The 20,993-nt window shown below is 40.1% G+C and overlaps 3 protein-coding genes and 1 non-coding gene across 7 annotated transcripts; 2 read left to right on the forward strand and 2 right to left on the reverse strand.

Annotated features, from left to right (window-relative positions):
* Positions 1 to 7,839: 7,839 nt before the first annotated feature.
* On the forward strand, positions 7,840 to 12,858 carry LOC122023772 (protein LONGIFOLIA 2-like). The gene is made up of 5 exons (XM_042582075.1): positions 7,840 to 7,993; positions 8,363 to 8,424; positions 8,497 to 10,578; positions 11,078 to 11,228; positions 11,775 to 12,858. The coding sequence occupies exons 1-5, from the start codon at positions 7,840 to 7,842 to the stop codon at positions 12,533 to 12,535; spliced, it is 3,210 nt and encodes a 1,069-aa protein (XP_042438009.1). The 3' UTR covers positions 12,536 to 12,858.
* Positions 10,401 to 15,833, reverse strand: LOC122023773 (pentatricopeptide repeat-containing protein At2g29760, chloroplastic-like). 2 transcript variants are annotated; one of them, XM_042582078.1, is made up of 2 exons: positions 13,056 to 15,833; positions 10,401 to 10,534 (listed from the first exon to the last, which is right to left on the reverse strand). In XM_042582078.1, the coding sequence occupies exon 1, from the start codon at positions 15,575 to 15,577 to the stop codon at positions 13,499 to 13,501; it is 2,079 nt and encodes a 692-aa protein (XP_042438012.1). In that variant the 5' UTR covers positions 15,578 to 15,833; the 3' UTR covers positions 10,401 to 10,534; positions 13,056 to 13,498. The 2 variants fall into 2 exon arrangements, with proteins under 2 accessions (XP_042438012.1, XP_042438010.1); XM_042582076.1 differs by lacking the exon at positions 10,401 to 10,534 and adding an exon at positions 12,326 to 12,458.
* Positions 15,834 to 16,031: 198 nt separating this feature from the next.
* Positions 16,032 to 18,856, forward strand: LOC122024780 (protein PHLOEM PROTEIN 2-LIKE A10-like). Of its 3 annotated transcripts, XR_006123508.1 has the most exons (3): positions 16,032 to 17,344; positions 17,904 to 17,942; positions 18,358 to 18,856. XR_006123508.1 is itself a non-coding variant. In XM_042583483.1 (2 exons), exon 1 carries the CDS (start codon positions 16,090 to 16,092, stop codon positions 17,299 to 17,301), a length of 1,212 nt encoding a protein of 403 aa, XP_042439417.1. In that variant the 5' UTR covers positions 16,032 to 16,089; the 3' UTR covers positions 17,302 to 17,344; positions 18,358 to 18,856. The 3 variants fall into 3 exon arrangements, 2 of the variants coding, with proteins under 2 accessions (XP_042439417.1, XP_042439416.1); XM_042583483.1 differs by lacking the exon at positions 17,904 to 17,942; XM_042583482.1 differs by lacking the exon at positions 18,358 to 18,856 and having other exon boundaries at positions 17,904 to 18,338.
* A 904-nt stretch (positions 18,857 to 19,760) lies between these two features.
* TRNAN-GUU lies at positions 19,761 to 19,834 on the reverse strand. The gene has a single exon. It is a non-coding gene; the product is annotated as a tRNA-Asn (tRNA).
* Positions 19,835 to 20,993: the final 1,159 nt, after the last annotated feature.

Below are 20,993 nucleotides of genomic sequence, written 5' to 3' on the forward strand. Positions count from 1 at the left end.
AAAGGATTATGTAATTTTATTTTACTTTTTGCAAGAGATTGTTTATAGGATATAAATTCATGATTTTTTATCACATGACAACAACTTTACCGTTGCGCTAGGAATCCTCTTTTCCTACCAGTTATTTAATCTTGAGCCAAAATAACCTGTAAATTATAAGAAACTCAAAGTTCAGTATCACTATTCTCAATCCATCTATATGTAGCACAGTAGCAGAACCATTCCAGTTAAATAATTACTTCTTTGAAATCATGGATGAACCTACCGTGATCTTTGCATGGATCCAAACTCTCTGCATAATCAGAAATGCGAAAAGGTGACACAATTGAAGTTTGTGCAACTACAGCTGTTGACGGGGAGTTGTTAATTCTTCTTGTGCTGCTGCTGCTGCTGCAGCAGCAGCAGCAGAAGAAGATCTCCCTTTGCTGTCAATTCTAGCAATGCCATGTCCTGCATTGCTTCCTGCAACGAGTATGGACTTGGCATAAAAGAAGGAATTCTTACCGTAATGATAAATCAAACACGTATATGCCATTGTTTCTCTCCGGAAACAGTGAAGACGGTCGGTTGAGGATGTGACTCTAAGATTGATTATGTGAAAACTCCACTCCACTCTACAAAATCAAGAATATCAATGTCGAGATATAAAAAGAGTCCCGACATTGACTCTCCGACGTTCAAATCAGTTACTGAAATATTAGAAAGACGGCAGAGAGAACAGTAGCAATAACAGGAGCGTAATCACAAATAACGTATACCTCCGCCAATGCATAGACCCCATTTTATATAGTCCTCTAGTAGCAGACGTGCACATTTCTCAAGGTGCGTGCACGTTTTCCCAACTGTCCTATGAAAAAATATATCAGGAAAGTGTCTCTGACACCATTCCTTAATAGGACGTGCAAATCTCTGACATGACAGTAAAAGCTTTCGTCATACGATCTACCTATTGACCACGCCCCCTATCAGCGACACCGACTTCCAGAAGGATATGATGAGATACGCAAGAGGTCCCACTACGCCAACATACCCCGTCTAGTCGCTCAAGGTCGTTATTCTCCATGGACGCTCAGCTCAGTAGTTCATTCCTTGCTTAGCCAGACAGGCAGTCCGATCGGACTAGCATTCATTTGGTCACAGTTGTGAGCATCTGATGTCCTCTTTATAGTCGTCCCGACCGGATGAGTGATCTGCTCAAATGAACCTTCGGGCTGATTGGATCCTTTAGGTCTACTCGACCCGTTGCCACCTGCTTGGCAAGCTTTGGTGAGCCGACGATTTCTTGCCTTTGACCGCCTTAACTTTGACCTCCACGTCGGTTGTTGTTTCTGCATTTGACTCATACTTGGTGGGCTCCCTTTACCACCATATAGCCTTCCCCTCAAATCTAGTCGAAGGAGGCTGTAAGTCTAACTGATTGGATGAGCAGTGTCTTCGGTAATCTCCATGGTCGATCGGACATTAGCGGTTTTAGAACCGCCGCTCGACTATCACTTGCAGACATGGTTTATAGTGTTGCTTAGCTATTGTTTTTGTAGACTCTCGATTTTATAACCGCCGCTTGGCTAATGTTTTCATCGACTCCCAGGTTTATAGCCGTCGCTCGACTTTTGTGGTCGTCGACTCTCAAGTTTATAGCCACCGCTCGGTTGATGTTTTCGTCGACTCCCGATTTTATAGCCGCCGCTCGGCTGATGTCTTCACGTTGGTTCTGAGTTTATAGCCACCGTTCGACTTTTGTGATCGTCAACTCTCAAGTTTATAGTCGTCGCTCGGCTGTTGTAGTCGTCGACTCCAGGGTTTATAGCCGCCGCACGGCTGTGATATTTCAAAGCTTTATAGTCGCAGCTCGACTTTAGTTTTCGTAGACTCCCAGGTTTATAGTCGTCGCTCGACTGTTGATATTAACTCTATTAGAATTTATAGTCGTCGCTTGGCTTTTGTGGTAGTCGACTCCTGGGTTTATAGCCGCCTCTCGGCTGTGATATTTCAAGGATTTATAGTCGGTGCTCGACTTTAGTTTGCATAGATTCTCAAGTTTATAACTACTGCTTGATTGTTGTTTTTGTCGACTCCTGGTTTTATAGTCGCCGCTCGACTGTTGTTTTCGTCGACTCTCGGATTTCAAGCCGCCGCTCGGCTGTTGTTTTCATTGACTCTCAGGTTTATAGTCTTCGCTCGACTATTGCAGTCGTCGACTCCCGGGTTTATAACCACCACTTGGTTATTGTTTTTGTCAATCTTGGGTTTATGGTCGCCGCTTGGCTTTAGTTGTCGTCGACTCTTGAGTTTATAGTCGCCGCTTGACTTTTTGATAATTTGGCACAAGAGTTTATAGCCGTCGCTCAATTTTTTGATAATTATTCACAATAATTTATAGTCGCCGCCCAACTTTTTACTTGGTTGATCGATGCAAGAATTTGGGACACCTGGATTTTTCCATTCATTATTCCCCTACATTCATATAATAGTAATTTTACATATTTACCTCCACTCGCTGTGTCTTCCCAGTAGCGCGGGCCTCAGTCTTGACCATCTCCATATAACAACACTAAGTGGCCAGTTGGTCGCCCTTGACCTCACCCACTGTGTTGTCCACCGGGAACTTAACCTTTTGGCAGAAGATGAACACTACTACTCGGAACTTGTTCAAGGCCGGTCCGCCCAATATCACGTTGTAGGCGGACGACGCATCTACCACAATGAAATTTGTGATTCTTGCCCTCTTGAGAGGCTTCTCTCTGAGTGATATGGCCAGCCAAGTCTGGCCGATCGAGAAGACTTCATTGTCCGTGAACTCGTATAATGGAGTCGTCATGAACTGTAAGTCACTCTGGTCAATTTGCAACTGGTCAAACGCCTTCTTGAAGATGATATTCACCGAGCTACCTGTATCCTCAAAAGTTTGATGAATAGTGTAATTAGTTATTACCGCTCGGATGATCAATACGTCATCATAAGGGATCTCCACTCCCTATAGGTCCCGAGGGCCAAAACTAATCTCTAGTCCCTCGGCCTTCTTCTTGCTGCATCCCACAACATTTATCTCCAGTCGTCGGGCGTGCATCTTCCTCGCTCTGTTGGAATCACTATCAGTCGCCCCTCCGACGATCATTCTAATTTTTCCTCGAGCCGCATTGTTTCGGTTTTCATCCTCCCGAGTTGAAGGTCAAGCCCACTCAGCGGAAACCCGGGCGGGACTCATATTACCTCTATGCTAAGGCTGGTATTGACGCTGCTCGGCCGTTAGTCTTTCTTCTTCCCATCATTCGTCTGATCGGCGTCGATGATAAGGAGATGGTGAACGACATCGATATCCTAAAGGAGTCGGTTAGGGTGAGACTGGCCTTACGTCGTAGCAATCCTGGGTATTGTGTGTCTTCGAATGATGGTAAGAGCAGAACATCGGTGTCCTAGGCCTGCCTTTTGTTGTCTGCGACCGCTCTACTTCCACATGCTACATTGCATGGGCTTGGGGCTCCTGGTGCGGCTAAGTTACACCCGTTCGAGGGTCCTTTGGTGGTTGATGGCTATTGGTCGGTCGTCGTTTAGGGGTGACAGTATGTTCAATGGACACTTCCTTCCTTCGTGTCGTTTGGGCCTCCTCCACGTTGATGTATTCGCTGGCACGCCTGAGCAGGTGGTCGAAGTTTTTTGGCACCCTCCGGATGAGTAAGCGAAATAATTCATTCTTTGTAAGTCCCTGTGAGAAGGCACTTACGAATAACTCTGGGGTGACCGATGAGATGTTCATGGTCACTTCGTTGAACCTCTTGATGTAGGCTCTTAGTGACTCCTTGGGCCCTTGCTTCACAACGAACAAGTTAACGTTCGTCTTCTGATAATAATGACTGCTGGAAAAATGATGTAGAAATACTGTCCGGAAGTCCTTGAAACTATGCATTGATCTGATTGGTAGGCGTCTAAACTACCTCTGTGCTGATCCAGAAAGAGTGGTGAGGAAGACTCAACACTTCACTCCATCGATGTACTCGTGGAGTGTGGTCATGTTATCAAACTTGATTAGATGGTCCTCTGGGTCAATTGCCCTATTGTACTCTCCGATCGTCAATGGCATGTAATGTCGTGGTAGTGGGTCATCTATGATCTCCTGAGAGAATTGTCTATTAATCCATTTAGGAGAAGCATCGATCCTCAATGCCTTTCCCTTCCATCCATCCCAGATAAGCACATCGTCCAAGGAGGACCCTTGCTCTTTATTCGCTCGGCCTTGTTCTTTTGAAGGAGTGTGGAACAACACTCAATGAAAGGGGATCGGCGCATTTGATGCATCTTCATATGTGCCGGTCAACTTCTTGTTTGCCCTCCTAGCGGATATATTTTCCGCTCAGTCTCTATGGTCAGTCCAGTTATTGATGCCACGGGTTCATTTGCTTGACGCTCGACCATCACCTGTTGTTACTGCTGCAACATCTTGGTTGCCCATGTTTGTATTAACATATATAATTCTTCCTTCGTCAGTGTCACGGTTGTAAGTCATCCAGCGTCCTCCATTTTCATGTCTCAAATACAGGTTAATTTCCCATAGACGGTGCTAATATAATCTTGTCTGAAAATGGTGAAGATGGCTGGCTGGGGATGTGACTCTGCGGTTGATCGTGTGAGGACTCCACTCTACTCTGCAAAACTAAAAGCGTCAGTGTCGGGCTAGGGAAAAGGTCCTTGGCGTTGGCTCTCTAACGCTCAAGTCAGTTACCAAAATAGTAAAAAGAGAGCAGAGAGAACTGTAGCAACAACAGGAGTGTAATCACAAATAGCGCATACCTCTGTCCCTTTATATAGTGCTCTAACAGCAGACGTGCACACTTCCCAAGGCGTGCGCATATTTTCCTAACTGTCCTATGAAAAACATGTCAGGAAAGTGTCTCTGACACCATTCTTTAACAGGGCGTGTAAATCCCTGACATGACAGTAAAAACTTTCGTCGTATAATCTGCCTATTGACCACGTCTCCTATCAGTGGCTCCAACTCCCAGAAGGATATGATGAGTTACGCAAGGGGTCCCACTGTCTGGCCGAACGGGGGAGCCGCTCGGCCAGGATACCCGCCCAGTCACTCAAGATCGTTCTTCTTCATAGGCGTTCAGCTCAGTAGTTTGTTCCTTGCCCGGCTGGACAGGTGGTCCGGTCGAACTAGCATTCATTTGGTCACAGTTGTGAGCATCTGATGTCCTCTTTATAGTTATCCCGCCTGGATGAGCGATCTGCTCAGATGATCCTCCGGGCTGATCGGACCCTTTAGGCCTGTTCGACCCGTTGCCACATACTCGGCCAACTTTGGTGAGCAGGCGATTTTCTGCCTTTGACCGCCTTAACTTTCACCTTATGTCCGCTACTATTTCTGTCTTTAACTCATATTTAGTGGACTTCCTTTACCGCCGCATCAACTATGATGGAATAAGAATGTTGTATGCTTAGAGTAACGATAACAACATAATAATTTGCTCCTTATGGACAATACAAGGAGTCTAGAGTAAGGATAAATCTAAGTCAAAGTAGAAATAGGTTGATGCAGATTTAGTTTCTGATCGGGGTCCAATTCATATTGAAATCCAATATTATCTTTCAAACTTTAAATGGTCGTAACTTTTGACTTGGGATTAAGCTCTCGCCACGTGTATAGAATTCAAAAGCTTACATTTATTATGGGTGAAACTGTAACGGTCAAATTTCAGCCCCAAATTCTACCGTTTAAATCCCTTTAAGGGCTTTTTGTTATTTTTGTTAATTTTTATTTTTAGGATATTTAGGGTAATTTTGATATTCTTGGTATTTATATAGTTCGGATCTCTTGGACCACCTACCTTGGTTCCCTCCCGGTCCTGTCCAAAACGACACACTTCGGATGTCGTTTCATTTACACTCAAATTTCTTTAAGCTTTGGAGGATAGAAACCAAGATGGTTGGATTGTGTTTAGACATCATTGGAACTTGGGTCATTGTGAGAGGTTGCGGGTCGGTCCGAACTCGTTCGGTCGGCGGTGGGTCGTCGCGGGTCGTGGAGTTGTGTTTTGTGTTTTGAAATGGGCCACATGACTTTTTTTGTTTAGAGAAGTTTGAATGTAAATAAAACAACATCCGAGGTGTGCTATTTTGGACAAGACTAGGAGGGGACCAGGATAGGCGGTCTAGGAGATCTGAACTAATATTTATAGGAGAGGATTTGTCTGGATCCCCATTTTATTTTAAATTATGATCGTTAGTTATGTACTTTACTTATGGGATAAAAGATATATTTTCTTTTTTCTAAGATTCAACTAATATCTGTTAATTATTTATACTTTCTTTTAAAATCTATTCCTTTTCTTTATAGAATTTAAATTAACATTTGTTAATTATTATTTCTTTTTTTTATTTAAATTTTATATCATGATCTATATAACAGTCCTATTTAAATATTGAGAGAGATTATCTTATATTTTTAATAAAAATTTTCTTTTGAATGTTCTTTTTTTACCTTCTTATCAATGACTGATAATTACTTTCCTTCTTGCATGAGTTTCTGAGAGTTGTCTTTTTTTCTACCAGAGATATTATAACTTGATCTTAGGAATCTAAATATCATCTCGCAGTCATTATTTTTGAAAACATCTCGTATGAATATGAATTGGAATTGGTCATGCCTCCCTTATATGCTAGTTACTATTCCAAAAATTAGTAGCCGTCCATGATTTATCTCCTCCGTGTTGACCCTGGAACGAATTGGTGGAGGCACTAGGGGCGAACGTATTCATCTTTTGCCACCCATGAATTGAAATTGATCTCTCTGAACACTAGGATAAAGTCAACGTCCTACCTGTAAGATATTGTTCCAATGGATCTTGACCCATACATATATATTTTCCTCTTGTATTTCACTTTGCATGTGCTGACATTCAGAGATAATATAGTTTAAGAGGCAATTTTACCAATTTATATGGCCGATAAAGGAGTGTAGTCATGCTCAGCCACATCAACCGTGATCAATTTGCTCTACTCCAGTAATGAACTTTGACATTGCTCTTCTTGCTCATCAGATGTAAAAATTAATGATTAGTTGACAATGAACATTGATAACTAAATTTCTGAGGCTACTTTAAGAAACATGGCTGGCACATGGGTAAGAGGAAGGAAATCCCAGAAGACTTCTGATCCACTAAAAATAAAAGTATCACCATTAATGCATCTGAGTTTTTCCTCATCCCAAGCTACTTTGTTGGTCTTTGAGCATCTTTTGGGATCACAAACCCAACAACCAACCCTCCTTTTTCTGTCGTGTCACTTCTCGGATCTTTCATTGGGTCCATCTCGTGTCCCCAAACAGTTGTTTATTTTCCTTCTTCATGTCCTCATTTTCCCTCCATAACCGTGGACAAGGACGGAGTAGAGGAAAAGAAAGCCCCTAGGCTTAACAGCATCACCTTCCACACGTTAAATCCCATTGGCAGCCTTTTTTGACTTGCTGATCTTGGTACACTGAGAGGTGGCTTCTAGGTTACCATTCCATCATCTGACGAATTCCTCAACTCCATTCTTTCACCTTCTTGATACTCCTTGATAGTGAAGCTTGAGAGCTCGGTGTTTCCTTTATCTTGATATGAAGTTAGAGGTCACTTTTAGCTACAGTGGAAGTGATGGTTCTACTGCTGATCTTGTGATCCATCCCCATGAAACAATTGGAAACAGTTCCTGGAAATAAGACTTTCACAGTAAGGTTCTCCATCTGTCAATTTCTTCTCGCAACTTGTTTCTGCATCAATCCGATCTTTGATACCGTGAGCTTCCACCTCTGTTAAAAAGCCAACATTTTTCGTGAAAACTAGGCTTCAGCATTGAAAGATGCCCCAAAAGTTTCTGCACAGGTTGGCTGATGAGAACCCGGAGTTGCAGAAGCAAATAGGATGTATGTCTGGTATCTTCCAAATTTTTGATCGGCAACATCTTCTCGTTGGGAGGAGCAACAGTGGTAACAGCAGTAGAACTGTGTCTCCAGGTACCACTTTTGTTATCTGCTGCAGCATTTCTAGTTGTAGCTTTAGAAATATTGTTTCTGGTATGAGAGTTTCTGAATCACTGAAATCCAACAACAGAAAAATATATAAATAAACTCAAGCATTGCATTCATATTCTCTTTTTCAGTGATTCAGAATGCAATATATCACTTCATTTTCGGTATCAGAGTTCCTGAATTACTGCAACCAGTATTGCATTCATATTCACTTTTTCAGACATGCTATGAATCACAATCTATGAAAACTATATCAAGCATATAACTTATATGAAGTTATGAACATTTAGATCAAAATTTTGTTGCGTTTTTGATTTCCATGGTATAAACTCTGAAGCTATTGAATACCTTCAGGACAGATTCATGATAGCAGGAAGATTCGGTCAGATCATGGCACAAGTTCTCATAATTTTCAGGTATGTTTCATTAAACCTTATCCAAATTTATATGCTACTTTTATGTATTTATGATCCTTATTCTATTTTCAGGAGAAGAAACTCAGCAAAAACTTCTCAATGGAATCATCAAAGACTTCATTTTCTTCATCATCCTATTCATCATTTTCTTCTATTGATTGTGACAAGTCAACCCCGAAAGATTTTTCACCTGTTAAACGAAGTATATATGCAGAGAGATTCGCAAAGAGTTCATCAAAGTCAAAGAATGAGTCTGATGTGAAACAAACACATTATAAGCCTAAAAATGAGCTGACAAACTCACCGATTCAATTTGGCAGCCAGTCTTTTGATCTCAGAGAAGCAGTAAAAGAATCCATCAACAAGAATTCTCAGGGCCTACCGGTTAAAACCTTAATCACAGAGGAAATGAGGCACTATGTGTCTGATCAAAAAGATTCTCCAATATCAAATAGAATTTCAAAGTTAAAGGATGCATCATATAGAACCAGAACTGAAGGAAAATCACAAATTTCGGTTGATCTGAATCGATCTTTTCAGATGCTGGACAAGTTCAAAAGTGCACCTGAGTACTTTTTAGAAGCCAATGCATCACCAAGAAAGCAATGTCCGATGAACAGCACTTCCAATCCAGTATCAAAGGGATCTCCAAGATTCTCCTTTGATGGAAGAGAGTCAAATTCCTTTCTGAACTCAAAAGATGGCAATATGTCCACATCCAAGCTGAGAGAATGCCCAAGATTATCATTAGATAGCAGGGTAAGCTTGCTCAGAAGGTTCAATACTTTTGACACAAAACAAAATTCAATTATGGACAATCTAGACCGAACTATCATCCATGGAAGAGCTTCCAAGGGTTTAGATCGTCAGCAAGAAATGACACATCATAAGTGCTCGTCAAGCTTAGTTGCGAAGCTCATGGGAGTAGAAACAATGCCAAACTTCGACAAGGAGCAGCTGAACCTGACAAAAACAGATGGAGGCAAAGACTATAGTGGCTTAAATAGGCAGAAGAATGGTTTTTGCATCTCCGACACATCCACCATCAGTCAGGATAATGCTTGTAAAAGTTTCATCAGGGAACCAACCACTCCACAATTCAGAATTCCTGATGCAACACCAAGGCTACTTGAAGAAACAACTCCTAGGAGGCATCTTGAAATGATGGTCGGAAAAAGGGTGGATCACATGAAGCAGCAGCCTGGATATGTCTATAGAGAGATAGAGGCAAGGTTGACAGAGCTTGAGTTCAAGAAGTCCAATAAGGACCTAAGGGCTCTTAAACAAGTAATAGATTCCATTCACACAAAGGGCCATTCACCAAAGATGGAAGATGGACAGACTTCAACAGCTCCAGTTTGTAGCACTCGAAGTGGGAATTATAGGAATGCAAGAACAGTAGATGCTGGATACAAGCAAATCACCACTAGTACAGTGACCTCAGTGCCAAAAGGAAGCAACTCTCCAAGAGCTTTTGAGTCTCCCATAGTGATTATGAAGCCCTCAACATCTGTCACTAGATCAGAGCTCTCTTCCAATTCAGCTATCCCTTTAGAGCACATAAGATCTCTTAGGAGGTTACGTATGCGTGATCCTGCTAATAAGAAGACATCTTCGACTAGTGTTGAAATGGTAAAAGACAGAAGTCCTAAGCGCAGTTTCAGGGAACAACCTAATTCTGAATCTCCTTCCTCAATCGCAAAGGGCAGGATGGAGCACAAATGTTCGCAAAATACTGGTGTGAGCATGGCACAAGTTTCAAGAAGTTCAGTAAAAAGCTTGAATTCTATTCATACAAGATTACAGAAGAAAAAGATTGAAAACCAAGATGGACAAAACCTTCCAGTTCCAAAATTGGAGAATCTCCAGAAACATTCTGCCAATAGATATTCAGGATCAGTATTGCCTAGAAACAGGCTCAGACAAAAACCAGCTCATTCGCAAGTAAATGCTCATCAGTTCAATGATACTTGTCGTGAAGCAATAAATTTGAGTCACCAGGCAGATGAAATCTCTGTGATATCAGATAGTAATGGTAGCCGTGCCTCACAGATGGACTGGTCTGTAGAGCTAAAATTGCCATCTTCTCAGCAAGATATTTCCAGTCCATCTAGAAGCACAGAAAGTTATTCGTTATCATCCTCCAATTATACGGTATGAGAATTTCATTTTGATACTCCAGTTTAATCATCAGTTCATGTCACAAAAGTAACAAGAAACACCAGCAATCAGGGTTTGACAAAAGTTGTCACAGCCCGTATAACCCAACCCATAACCTTGTGGGACAAGATACAAGAGTGACATGCAAGGATTATAGATTTTAACATGTGTATTAACCAAATTGAGTTCAAGTTTATACTGAACTTGTCACGACTCAATGAGACATGATTCATTTATAAGCCAGGAATCTAAATTGCCATCCCAGCAGCAATAGTTTGCTGAAGAATGAGCTTGAAATGACTTTATTTGTGGTTGAGTAACATTGATATTATGAGTTACTTTATTGGGTTGACCATAACATCATAGGTGATCATTTTGTTTTTTTTTTAAATGTTCCTACAAATATTTAGACTTACAATGCAAAATGTTTGATGCAGCTCCTATTTAGCATAGTTCCTCTGAAACTGATAATTGTTCATTTATATGATTTCAGAAGTTCTCATGTGGTTCAAATCAACAAGTTTCAAGTAAACCTGTAGAAATTTCTACCAAGCAGTCAAGTCCAATCTCTGTTTTAGATATTTCAGTGTATCGAGATGATGTACCTGTTTTGCCAATGGAAGGACTTCCTAATGAAGTTGGAGGTAAGGATCTTTCAGCAGGCGCTCTCTTGTTTTCTTCATCATTTGTTACATTTACTATGAATCGATCCTAGAAATGGGTCACATACTGCCTCTGAACGATCCTTAATTGCAAATATCTTTCTTCAATCATGTTCCTCATTTGTTGCAGCCACTTAAGGATTACTAGACAACTAACTGGCCAACTAAGTTGAGATCAAGGAGGTCTTAAGGCACTATTGGGAATTTATTTACTGTAGTAGGTAGCACAAAAATAACATTGATTAGCCTTCATAAAATCTTTCTAACTTGTACCATACAACACCTATATATGCATAAGCACTATTCTTACTAGCAATTGATTACCCTTCATAAATCCCTCCAACTTGCATACTATGGCATCTACATATGTTTAAGAACTGTTTCTACTAGCAACTATAATGTCAGGATCAACCTGTCAACATTCTACTAAATAAACTAAGAAATATTTCTCTGAGCTTCAACCAGATTCCTTTTATTGACCATCGATGTATTATTTGGACATGAATAAAACCTCCTAATTGATGACAGATGATGATATCCAGACTTCTGCTAGTGACATGCATGACATTCCATCACAAAACCTGAAAGCCAGATACAGTCACAAGAGGCTCGAGAAAGTTGACAAGTTGATTCAGAAGCTCAGACAGCTAAGGCCAGAGGATGATGATGGAGCTTCCAAAACTGATCATATTTCTTCATTGTGTGAGACAAAGTGCCCAGACCATCGCTTTGTGTATGAGACACTACTGGCATCTGGCATTTTGATGAAAGATTTAACTTCCGAGTTGGTGACCAAAAATCCAATCCAACTCTGCCCTTCTTCACACCTAATAAATCCTGAATTATTCTTTGTGTTAGAGAGAACAAAATCGCACTGGCAGACCACGCCTGAAGTCATCAAGGAAAGCACTTGTCAGCTGAGATCTGATCTTGAAAAGTTAAATCGCAAGTTGTTATTTGATCTAGTGAATGAACTACTAAAACAGAAGCTCAAGCTGAGTGGTCCAAAAGCTCAATTATCACTATTGCATTGGAACCTGATTCCCAAGTTCCCCAGTGGACAGTGCTTGGCAAAGGAACTGTGTGATGATATTGAGCATCTCAAAGCCAGGAGTTCCTCTGCCAGAAGCTGTGTAGATGCTACTACTTCAATCTCAAGTGAAGATATGCTACAGCAATTGGAGGGGTGGATGGGCTTCTGTGAAGGGTTTCCTGAAATAGGGATAAGCATTGAGAGGTTGATATTTAGAGACCTGATTGAGAATCTGCTTGATGAAGTTCTTCATTGAATGGATGCATTTAGCTTGCAAGTCAAGGCTAGCTGAAGATGCAGGCACATTTGCTAGATAAGCCTAAGATAGTGCTTGTTATCAAATTTTAATGAAAGCAAAAAACATCTCATGGCATGGTGAATATCCCAAACATCTGATGCATTGGGTATGCTTTAGATTGATGGGATGTATAAGTTCTAGCTTAATATTTTCTATTTCTTTTTTATCCTAATCTTCTTTTTTTGTTTCTATCCCTTAAAGTATTTGCATATATGTGGAACTGTGAACAAAGTTACATAGAGGTTGGTAAAAGGATTTGCAAGAAAGAAAACTTCCATTAACAAATAATGTAGTCACTCTGTTCCTTTATAGTTTGAAACAATTCTCGGACTTATAATGATAGATTTGAAGATGTAGATACTTACATGATGATTTATAGATTCAAGAAGAAAATTCAAACCTATTAAAACCTTAATATTTACTCTGTTAACATATAAATAAAAAAAATTATGGATTTCCAATGAAAATTTTCACATACCTAGGATTTCTCAAATAGTTCAGTCCAAAGGGAGCAAAAGGTGCATGCACAACCAAATTTGAGAAACCGAGCATGTCCTGTGTACCATCCGTGGAAATGTAGTTTACAGCTGCGTGAGATAACGAGGCTTATCAATAACTTCCTTTAGTATAATCTCTAATCTCTTCTTCTTGCCATTTTTCATCATCCATCAAACAATGAATCCTTTTTGGCATCTAATCAGTGTAAATCTTTTGTCAACTCCAATCTTGAAACTAATTGTTGCTCTGCTGTTAGGGAGGACATGAACCATATGACTTATAACCAGTTGATCAGGGGACATGAACCATATTAATATGACCAGTTGTTCTAGATGTACATATAGTTTCTTGTAACAAAAACATGTGAATCCGCCAAAAAAAATGCATTTATGAAAATAATTTAGGCCAAAAAAACTTACAAAATCACCACAAATCCTTGCACGAACAGTTTCCATCTCTAAAATGATGAAACCTCACATTGTCTCTCACAATTATCTGTAATCCTGTAACCTTAGCCATGAATTTGATAGTATTGTGGCAGTCTCCACATATTCTCAAGTTCTTGAACACCCGAATGACCGATTCGCTGTTCACATTTAGGATGCCGAATGCAACCGCAAGTTTCTCACTGTGACTGCACAGCAACTCCTCTTTTTCCTCTTCAGCTACATCTTGCAGAACATATTCAGTATCAGGAAGATAGCCATCAAACCTCATCTTCTCCCTGATATCTTTCAGAAAACCATATATTGCCTCTCGGTGAGGGTTCTTGTCATCACCTTTGACGAAAGTGTAAACCTTGTCCCTTACTTGAACCCAAGTGCACCCTGGTACTTTGGTGACACCTCTATCCCGCATTCTATCCCTCATTATAACCCTAACGCTGGAAGCCTCATCCCACATCTTGGCGGACACTAGTATGTTTGACAACAACACATAATTCCCAGGATTCTCAGGTTCGATTTCAAACAAATGTGCCGCAGCAATTTTTGCTAACTCCACATTCTTATACACTCTGCATGAAGCAAGTAATGCTCCCCATGCACCCACCGTAGGTTGCATGGGCATGTTTTGAATCAGTTCATATGCCTCTTCAAGATGACCAGAGCGGCCGAGGACATCTACCATGCAGGCATAGTGATCGGCATCAGGCTGAAGCCCATGATCCTTACTCATAGAATGAAAAATTGACTTTCCTTCAACAACCAACTGTGAATGACTGCAGCCAGTCAAAACAACTGTAAATGTGACTGAATTAGGCTTGACACCACATTTGAGCATTTGATGGAAAACTGACAATGCATCCTCACCGCGACCATGCATTGAATTCGTCAAGATCATTGTGTTCCATGCAACTGTGTCCTTCCTATGCATATGGTTGAAGACATGCCTGGCCTTATCCAAGTCTCCACACTTGGCATACATTAGTATCAAAGCTGTTGACACCGTTAAATCCTCCACAAACCAGTGGCGGTAAATGTATCCATGGATTTCTCTACCTTTCCTTAGATTCTCGATGAATGCACAAACTGGAAGCATGCTAATCAGTGTAATATGGTTTGGCTTGAACCCTGAATGTTGCATCTCATGTAGCAATCTAATCGTTTGTTCAGGAATTCCATTCTGTGCAAACCCACTGATCATGCAATTCCATGAAGCAGAGCTGGTAGCAACTCCTTGATATCTCATCAGTTCAAAGAGCTTCATAGCCTCTTCACAGTCCCCATCAGCAAAATAAGCTGTCAACATCACGATCCATGAAACTGAATCTTTGTTAGGGACTCTATTGAAAATACTCCTAGCTTGTCTAATACTCGAGCAATTAGCATACAAATCCACCAGTCCACTTCCTACAAATACATCATCTTCAAAACCCTTCCGCAGTGCAAAACTGTGAATTTCTCTTCCAAAACCCAGGGCCTTCAACTCTGAACAAACACGAAGGGCTGTAGACAGAGTGAATGAATTCGGATCAACTCCACCATGAAGCATATCACGGAAGACTCTTAAAGCTACCGTTGGCATCCTACAAGTCAAATAAGCTGAAATGAGCGAAGTCCAAGAGATCACATCCTTAATCGGCATATCATCAAACACCTTCCTCGAACCCTGATGGGATCCACATTTCCCATACATATTAATCATGGCATTACCTAAGAGAAGGTCCGAGGCGAGACCAAACTTGATAGCCTCCTCATGCAATCCTTTGGCTTCTACAGGGTCCAACGAACAGGCGCATGCCTTCGCGACTGAAAGAAGAACAAGCCGATCGGGCTTGAGGTCTTTGGTTTCTCGGAGCCGCTGGTAAAGCCTAATGGATTCTTTGGGAAGGTTGCGCCTTGTGAAGGCTGAGATCAAGATGGTCAATGAGGGCAAAGGAGGGTGGGGAATTTTATCCAACAGATCTCTGGCGCGGTCCAACTGTCCCAAGCGGATATAAGAATCGAGGAACCTGAGGCAAACATTGTGTGGGAGATTCCAAACTGGAAGTCTGCTGGTCATGTGACCTTATAGAAGATAAGGACTATGGTCGTATCCGGCCGGCGACAGTGACCGGTAGGCAGGAGGAGGTAGTCCCGTTGGCACACGTTGGACGAAGACTTGGGCAGTGGTGTTTGAAGGGAGATCGGAGAAATGCGGCGGAGGACGGAGAAGGAGGATGAGTCCGGCGAACTGGGGGGGCGAAGGGGAGTAGCAGGCGGACTGCGAGGTGGATGTATGACAGGGGCACCGGCGGAGGTGGAGCAAGAAGTTCAAAGGCGGCGGAAGAGAGCAGTGGCTTTTAAGATTATATGTATAATTTCATTTAAGCCCCTCTGAAATATTTCTATTTGCAAAATATAGTTCTATTTGCAAAATATTTCATTTAAGCCCCTCTGAAATATTTCTATTTGCAAAATATAGTTTAGTTTTGACTGCAATAAATAAAATCTCGTGGTCGCAATACTCCGTCAAATCGAAGCCCAATAGAATTGGTGGTAGTCTCCGTCGCCAACCTTCCAACTTCATCCGATATGGGCATCCGACTCCGCCGCCGGCGGTGGATCCTCCTAGCCCTCGCCTCCGCCGTCTCCGCCTACGGCGCCTACAGGATCTACCATCTCCCCTCCGTCGCGCGGGGCCGCAGGAAGCTCTCTCGCGTGCTCGCCGCTCTCTCCGCCGCCGCAGACGCAGCAGCCTCCACCGCAGAGGCTGTCTCTCTCGTATCGTCCGATCTCACCCTCTTCCTTCGCTCCGATTCCACCGATCTCCCCTCCAGCCTGAAGCAGATCACTAAGATCGTCCGCTCCGACGAGTTCTCGGATTCCGTTTCTAGGGTTTCGGAAGCCCTAACGACGGGAATCGCGAGAGGTATCCAGTTCGGCGAACATTCGGCCTATCCTCCCGTTTCAGAGCCCAGGGATGGAGCAAGATTCACGGATCGGATCGTGGACAGGCTGTTCTCCGCCTCTGGATCCGGGCTTGTATCTGTGATGGCCGGGAGCTTTGCGAGGGGTCTCGTGATGGGGTTCTATCAAAGCGAATCGGGCGACGGCGAAGAAGGATTGGACTCGCAGGCGGTGCCGCGCTGGGTGCAATTGATGTGCCGTGACGAATCTAGAGAGCTCATTGGAAATTGCGTTCAACTCTTCGTGAGCACAGCCGTCACTGTGTACCTCGAAAAAACGATGGAAATCAACGCCTTTGATGAGTTCTTCTCCGGGCTCACCAACCCCATCCACGAGGCTAAGATGAAGGACATGCTGGTTTCAGTGTGCAATGGAGCAGTCCAAACCCTTGTGAAGACTTCCCACAAGGTTCTGACGAGTTCGAATTCCTCTCATGGAAACAAAACAGAAAGTTCCAAACTTGAGGAGAAATCTGGCGCGGAACTCGCAAGGAGTTTTACATTGATTGAGGATGGTGGTGGCTGGGTGGATCAAATAACATCCACATTGTCTGTGCCAGGCAACAGGAGGTTCGTTCTTGATGTCACAGGGAGGATAACCTTTGAGACTGTCAGGTCATTCCTTGACTTTGTCCTATGGAAGATGTCTGATGCTTCCAGAAGAGGAGCTAATGGTGTTAAAGAGGAGTTGATACGGGGTTTGGAAGTTTTGAGGCATTTAAGCGCCAGGTCGATTATCATTATTGCTGTATGCCTCTGCTTGTGCCTGCATATTTACATGAGGATGCCAATTCTTACCTCAGATTTGGTTGGTAACCGATATCTTGGAGTTCAGTAAGGATTCTTATGCACTGATATAAAGAAGGCAGCTTTCCATACCTGTAAGTATTCCAATCTGATAGGGGTGATACTTCTAAACACTCATTATATATACATACAGAAGGAATTAAAAAAAAAAAGTGCTCTTATCTGTAATCTATTAGATGCTCAAAGTATGTAGTAGAAGTGGCTAGTGATGATTGATGTCGAGATGTATATATGGAAGACACATTCAATAATTTGAAAAGGCTTCAATGGATGTATTTTGTATGCATAATCCTTGTTGAAACATATCGTTCACTGTTTGTCTTTGCTGACATTTATATGTGCTCACCTATTTTGTTTTTACAGTTTTAAGTCATACTTTAATAGTTCTATTTCACATTACTCTTTTAACTAAAAAAGTCAAGATGTTAAATAAATCTTAATATATTACATTCCGTCACTGGCATTAGAGTTCTATTTGAGAAATCCCAGAGAGTATGTTTACTTGCTGTGTGATTTCTGTGAATTTATCAGAGATTACAGCTCGATAGATGTTTTGGTGTTGCTCAAATAATCAGTGTATCCTTTGTTTTTTCCTAACACTGAAGGCATGACACTATCAGGATACCATTTCAGATGTATACCATGGACACTTCCTGGATAGCATATCACAAGGTAAAAAAATTTGAGGATCTCATTTCAGATGTCTTTCTTCTTGGAGTACATGATTTGCTGCTGGAAAGGATTTGGATAAAAAACTAAAGTGCGCTCTTATTTTATTGGAATAGTCAAACAAGCTGTTCCTTTTTCATTTATTATCAAAACAACACTTTATCCTGTTTCAATCTATTTTTAGTTTTGAAAATATTTTTTTGACATGGATGTAATAATTATGTTTTATTGCGGTTACAAATGAATACTTCCGATTCTAATCAATACTAATAGTATCATATTGCAGCAGTTATGGATTGTAGCTATTATAATATAGACAATACAATCTATGATCAACTCTAGTCGATATTATATTGTAACAGAAGCTGACTGAAAACTTCACTAAGAGTTCATCGCTTACAATAGAGAATGTTCTCAGATTGTTCAACCCGGCGTGGCGGAGGACGCCATGCAAGAGCAGTTGCCACTGCACTGACAGAACTGGAGAACTCCAGTGTGTTCAATCGCGAGTCACAATGGAGGATGCCATTGAGGAACTATTACAGGTGATGTGGTTGCTGAATATAAGCCTTTTTTCTGATTCAAGAATTGTTTTAGGAGGAGATTTTCACAAGATAGATCAAATCAAAGGATCAAATGTTCATCCTGTGTCAGTTCAAAATGAGCGTTGGAATTTTACTCTTGTTTTTCAATGTTTTGTTTGGACAAAATAAGTGCTGTGTCCACACAAATGATCAAACTGTTGTTACTTGCAGTGGCATATCCAATGAACAGAGTACTCATCTCTCCCGTTATCAATGTCTTTCCACAGCCTTTTTTTTCTTTTTTGTACTAGTTTTTTATTCTTTCAGTGATCGAACTGTGTAATCTTCAGTTTTTGGACTTCATATCAGTTGGTTTTTGAAAATTAGTTTGAACATGCCTTTTTTGGTGTTTTGTTTCTTCTGAAAATTATCTCGTTCACTTTGCAAAATTGCAGCAATGGTAGAAGAGTTTCTGAGTATCAATAAACATTTTATGTGCTGAAAATAATTTTTATATATAAAAAATGATTTGTTCACTTTTCAGTGTTAGAAGAGCTTCTGAGTATCATTAAACTTTTCGTATGCTGGAGATAACTTTTATTAGGAAAAAAATAATAAAAAAATCGTTAGAAGTTTGCATTGTTAGAAGAGCTTCTCAGTATCATTAAACTTTTCATGTGCTGGAAATAATTTTTATTAGGAAAAAAATAATAAAAAATTAAACTTTTCGTATGCTGGAGATAACTTTTATTAGGAAAAAAATAATAAAAAATCGCTAGAAGTTTTCATTGTTAGGTGTATCATTAAACTTTTCATGTGTTGGAAATAACTTTTATTAAGAAAAAATAATAAAAAATTGAACTTTTCTTATGCTGGAGATAACTTTTATTAGGAAAAAAATAATAAAAAAATCGCTAGAAGTTTGCATTGTTAGAAGAGCTTCTGTGTATCATTAAACTTTTCATGGAAATAACTTTTATTAGGAAAAAAATAATAAAAAATTAAACTTTTCGTATGCTGGAGATAACTTTTATTAGGAAAAAAATAATAAAAAAATCGCTAGAAGTTTGCATGATTAGAAGAGCTTCTGTGTATCGTTAAACTTTTCATGGGTTGGAAATAACTTTTATTAAGAAAAAAATAATAAAAAATTAAACTTTTCGTATGCTGGAGATAACTTTTATTAGGAAAAAAATAATAAAAAAATAGAAGTTTGCATTAGAAGAGCTTCTGTGTATCATTAAACTTTTCATGGGTTGGAAATAACTTTTTATTAGGAAAAAAATAATACAAAACTCGCTAGAAGGAGGGCTTGATCCTCCGACCTTGTGGTTAACAGCCACACGCTCTAGCCAACTGAGCTATTCCAGCAGATATTATATTTTAGTTTTTTGTATTAATTGTCTAATAAAAATATAATTTAGGTATACAGTAAATATATGTATTTATATTATAACAGTATATATTTGTACGAGTACATGATATATCTATCTATAAATACTATACTATTATATTACCACAAAAGAGCTATGCCCAAGCTCTAGCAAATCCAACAACAAAAATGTCACTAGAAGTTGTTTTACTATAATATCCTACTCTTCTATATCAAGTGCTATTATAATATCTTATAACCACAAAATAATAATGATGGTCATCAAATTGAAAACTATCAAACCTAGTATTGTAAATCTCAATACTAAGCTATATGCAAAATACAACTATAAAAATAGTAATAAAAGTTATCTTCTTACAAAGTTCATCGATGTATTAACTAAAAAATAATAGTGTTGGTTAATAACATAAGTAAATAACAACTAATTATTTAATTTATAAAATAAATTTAATAAAACATATATTACCTATTAAGAGTTTCCTTTAAATCATTGAATTCAGTGTACAATATTGACTTGCATTCTTCCAGTGTATCTATATGTCATAAAAATAAATAGCAAAACTAAAATTATTAGTGAGGTTACAAAACATTTAGGTAGTCGTGTTGTGAGGAATAGCACTGGTTGTTCCGAGAACACCTAGGAGTCTTCGATCTTGATGTCTGAGGTATTTAGGATTGTGATCTCTAGATCTTTTGGATGCGGGTGTTATTAGGGATCGGGTCGTGCTCTCTGCGACTGAGAAATAACACTACAACAAAACTTGAATTAACGACCGATTTAACGATCGAAATAAAATTTTATCATTAAAAGTGATTGAATAAAATTTTTTATCTAAAATTAGGGATTAAATTACCAATTGCTAATATAGCGATTGAAATAAATTTCATCATTAATTTACAATCAAGCATTGCAATAGATAGTAAATTAACTAAAAATAATTAATCAGGCTGGGTAACGTCAAGTTTATAGGGTGACCGGTCCGACTCCATGGAAGTTTCCCACCGGCCATCAGGATAAATCGGAAAGCGCTCATAGTGAATAGCCCAGTATTCACTATGGAGCCAATTCTCCAAGACAATAATATTAATAAATATAATTAATTTTTATATACCTAATTTTCAGAATAGGTCCATAGA

The sequence above is a fragment of the Zingiber officinale genome, chromosome 9B (genome assembly GCF_018446385.1).
Source record: "Zingiber officinale cultivar Zhangliang chromosome 9B, Zo_v1.1, whole genome shotgun sequence".
In the NCBI taxonomy this organism is placed as follows: domain Eukaryota; kingdom Viridiplantae; phylum Streptophyta; class Magnoliopsida; order Zingiberales; family Zingiberaceae; genus Zingiber; species Zingiber officinale.

What these genes read in the sequence shown, in the direction of transcription:
- LOC122023772 (XM_042582075.1), top strand. Translation starts at nt 7,840, where the DNA reads ATGCCCCAAAAGTTTCTGCACAGGTTGGCTGATGAGAACCCGGAGTTG. An exon ending in CAGTAGAACTGTGTCTCCAG is followed by an intron (nt 7,994 to 8,362) that starts GTACCACTTTTG and finishes GAATACCTTCAG; the next exon opens with GACAGATTCATGATAGCAGG. An exon ending in CAAGTTCTCATAATTTTCAG is followed by an intron (nt 8,425 to 8,496) that starts GTATGTTTCATT and finishes TTCTATTTTCAG; the next exon opens with GAGAAGAAACTCAGCAAAAA.
- LOC122023773 (XM_042582078.1), bottom strand. Translation starts at nt 15,577, where the DNA reads ATGACCAGCAGACTTCCAGTTTGGAATCTCCCACACAATGTTTGCCTC.
- LOC122024780 (XM_042583483.1), top strand. Translation starts at nt 16,090, where the DNA reads ATGGGCATCCGACTCCGCCGCCGGCGGTGGATCCTCCTAGCCCTCGCC.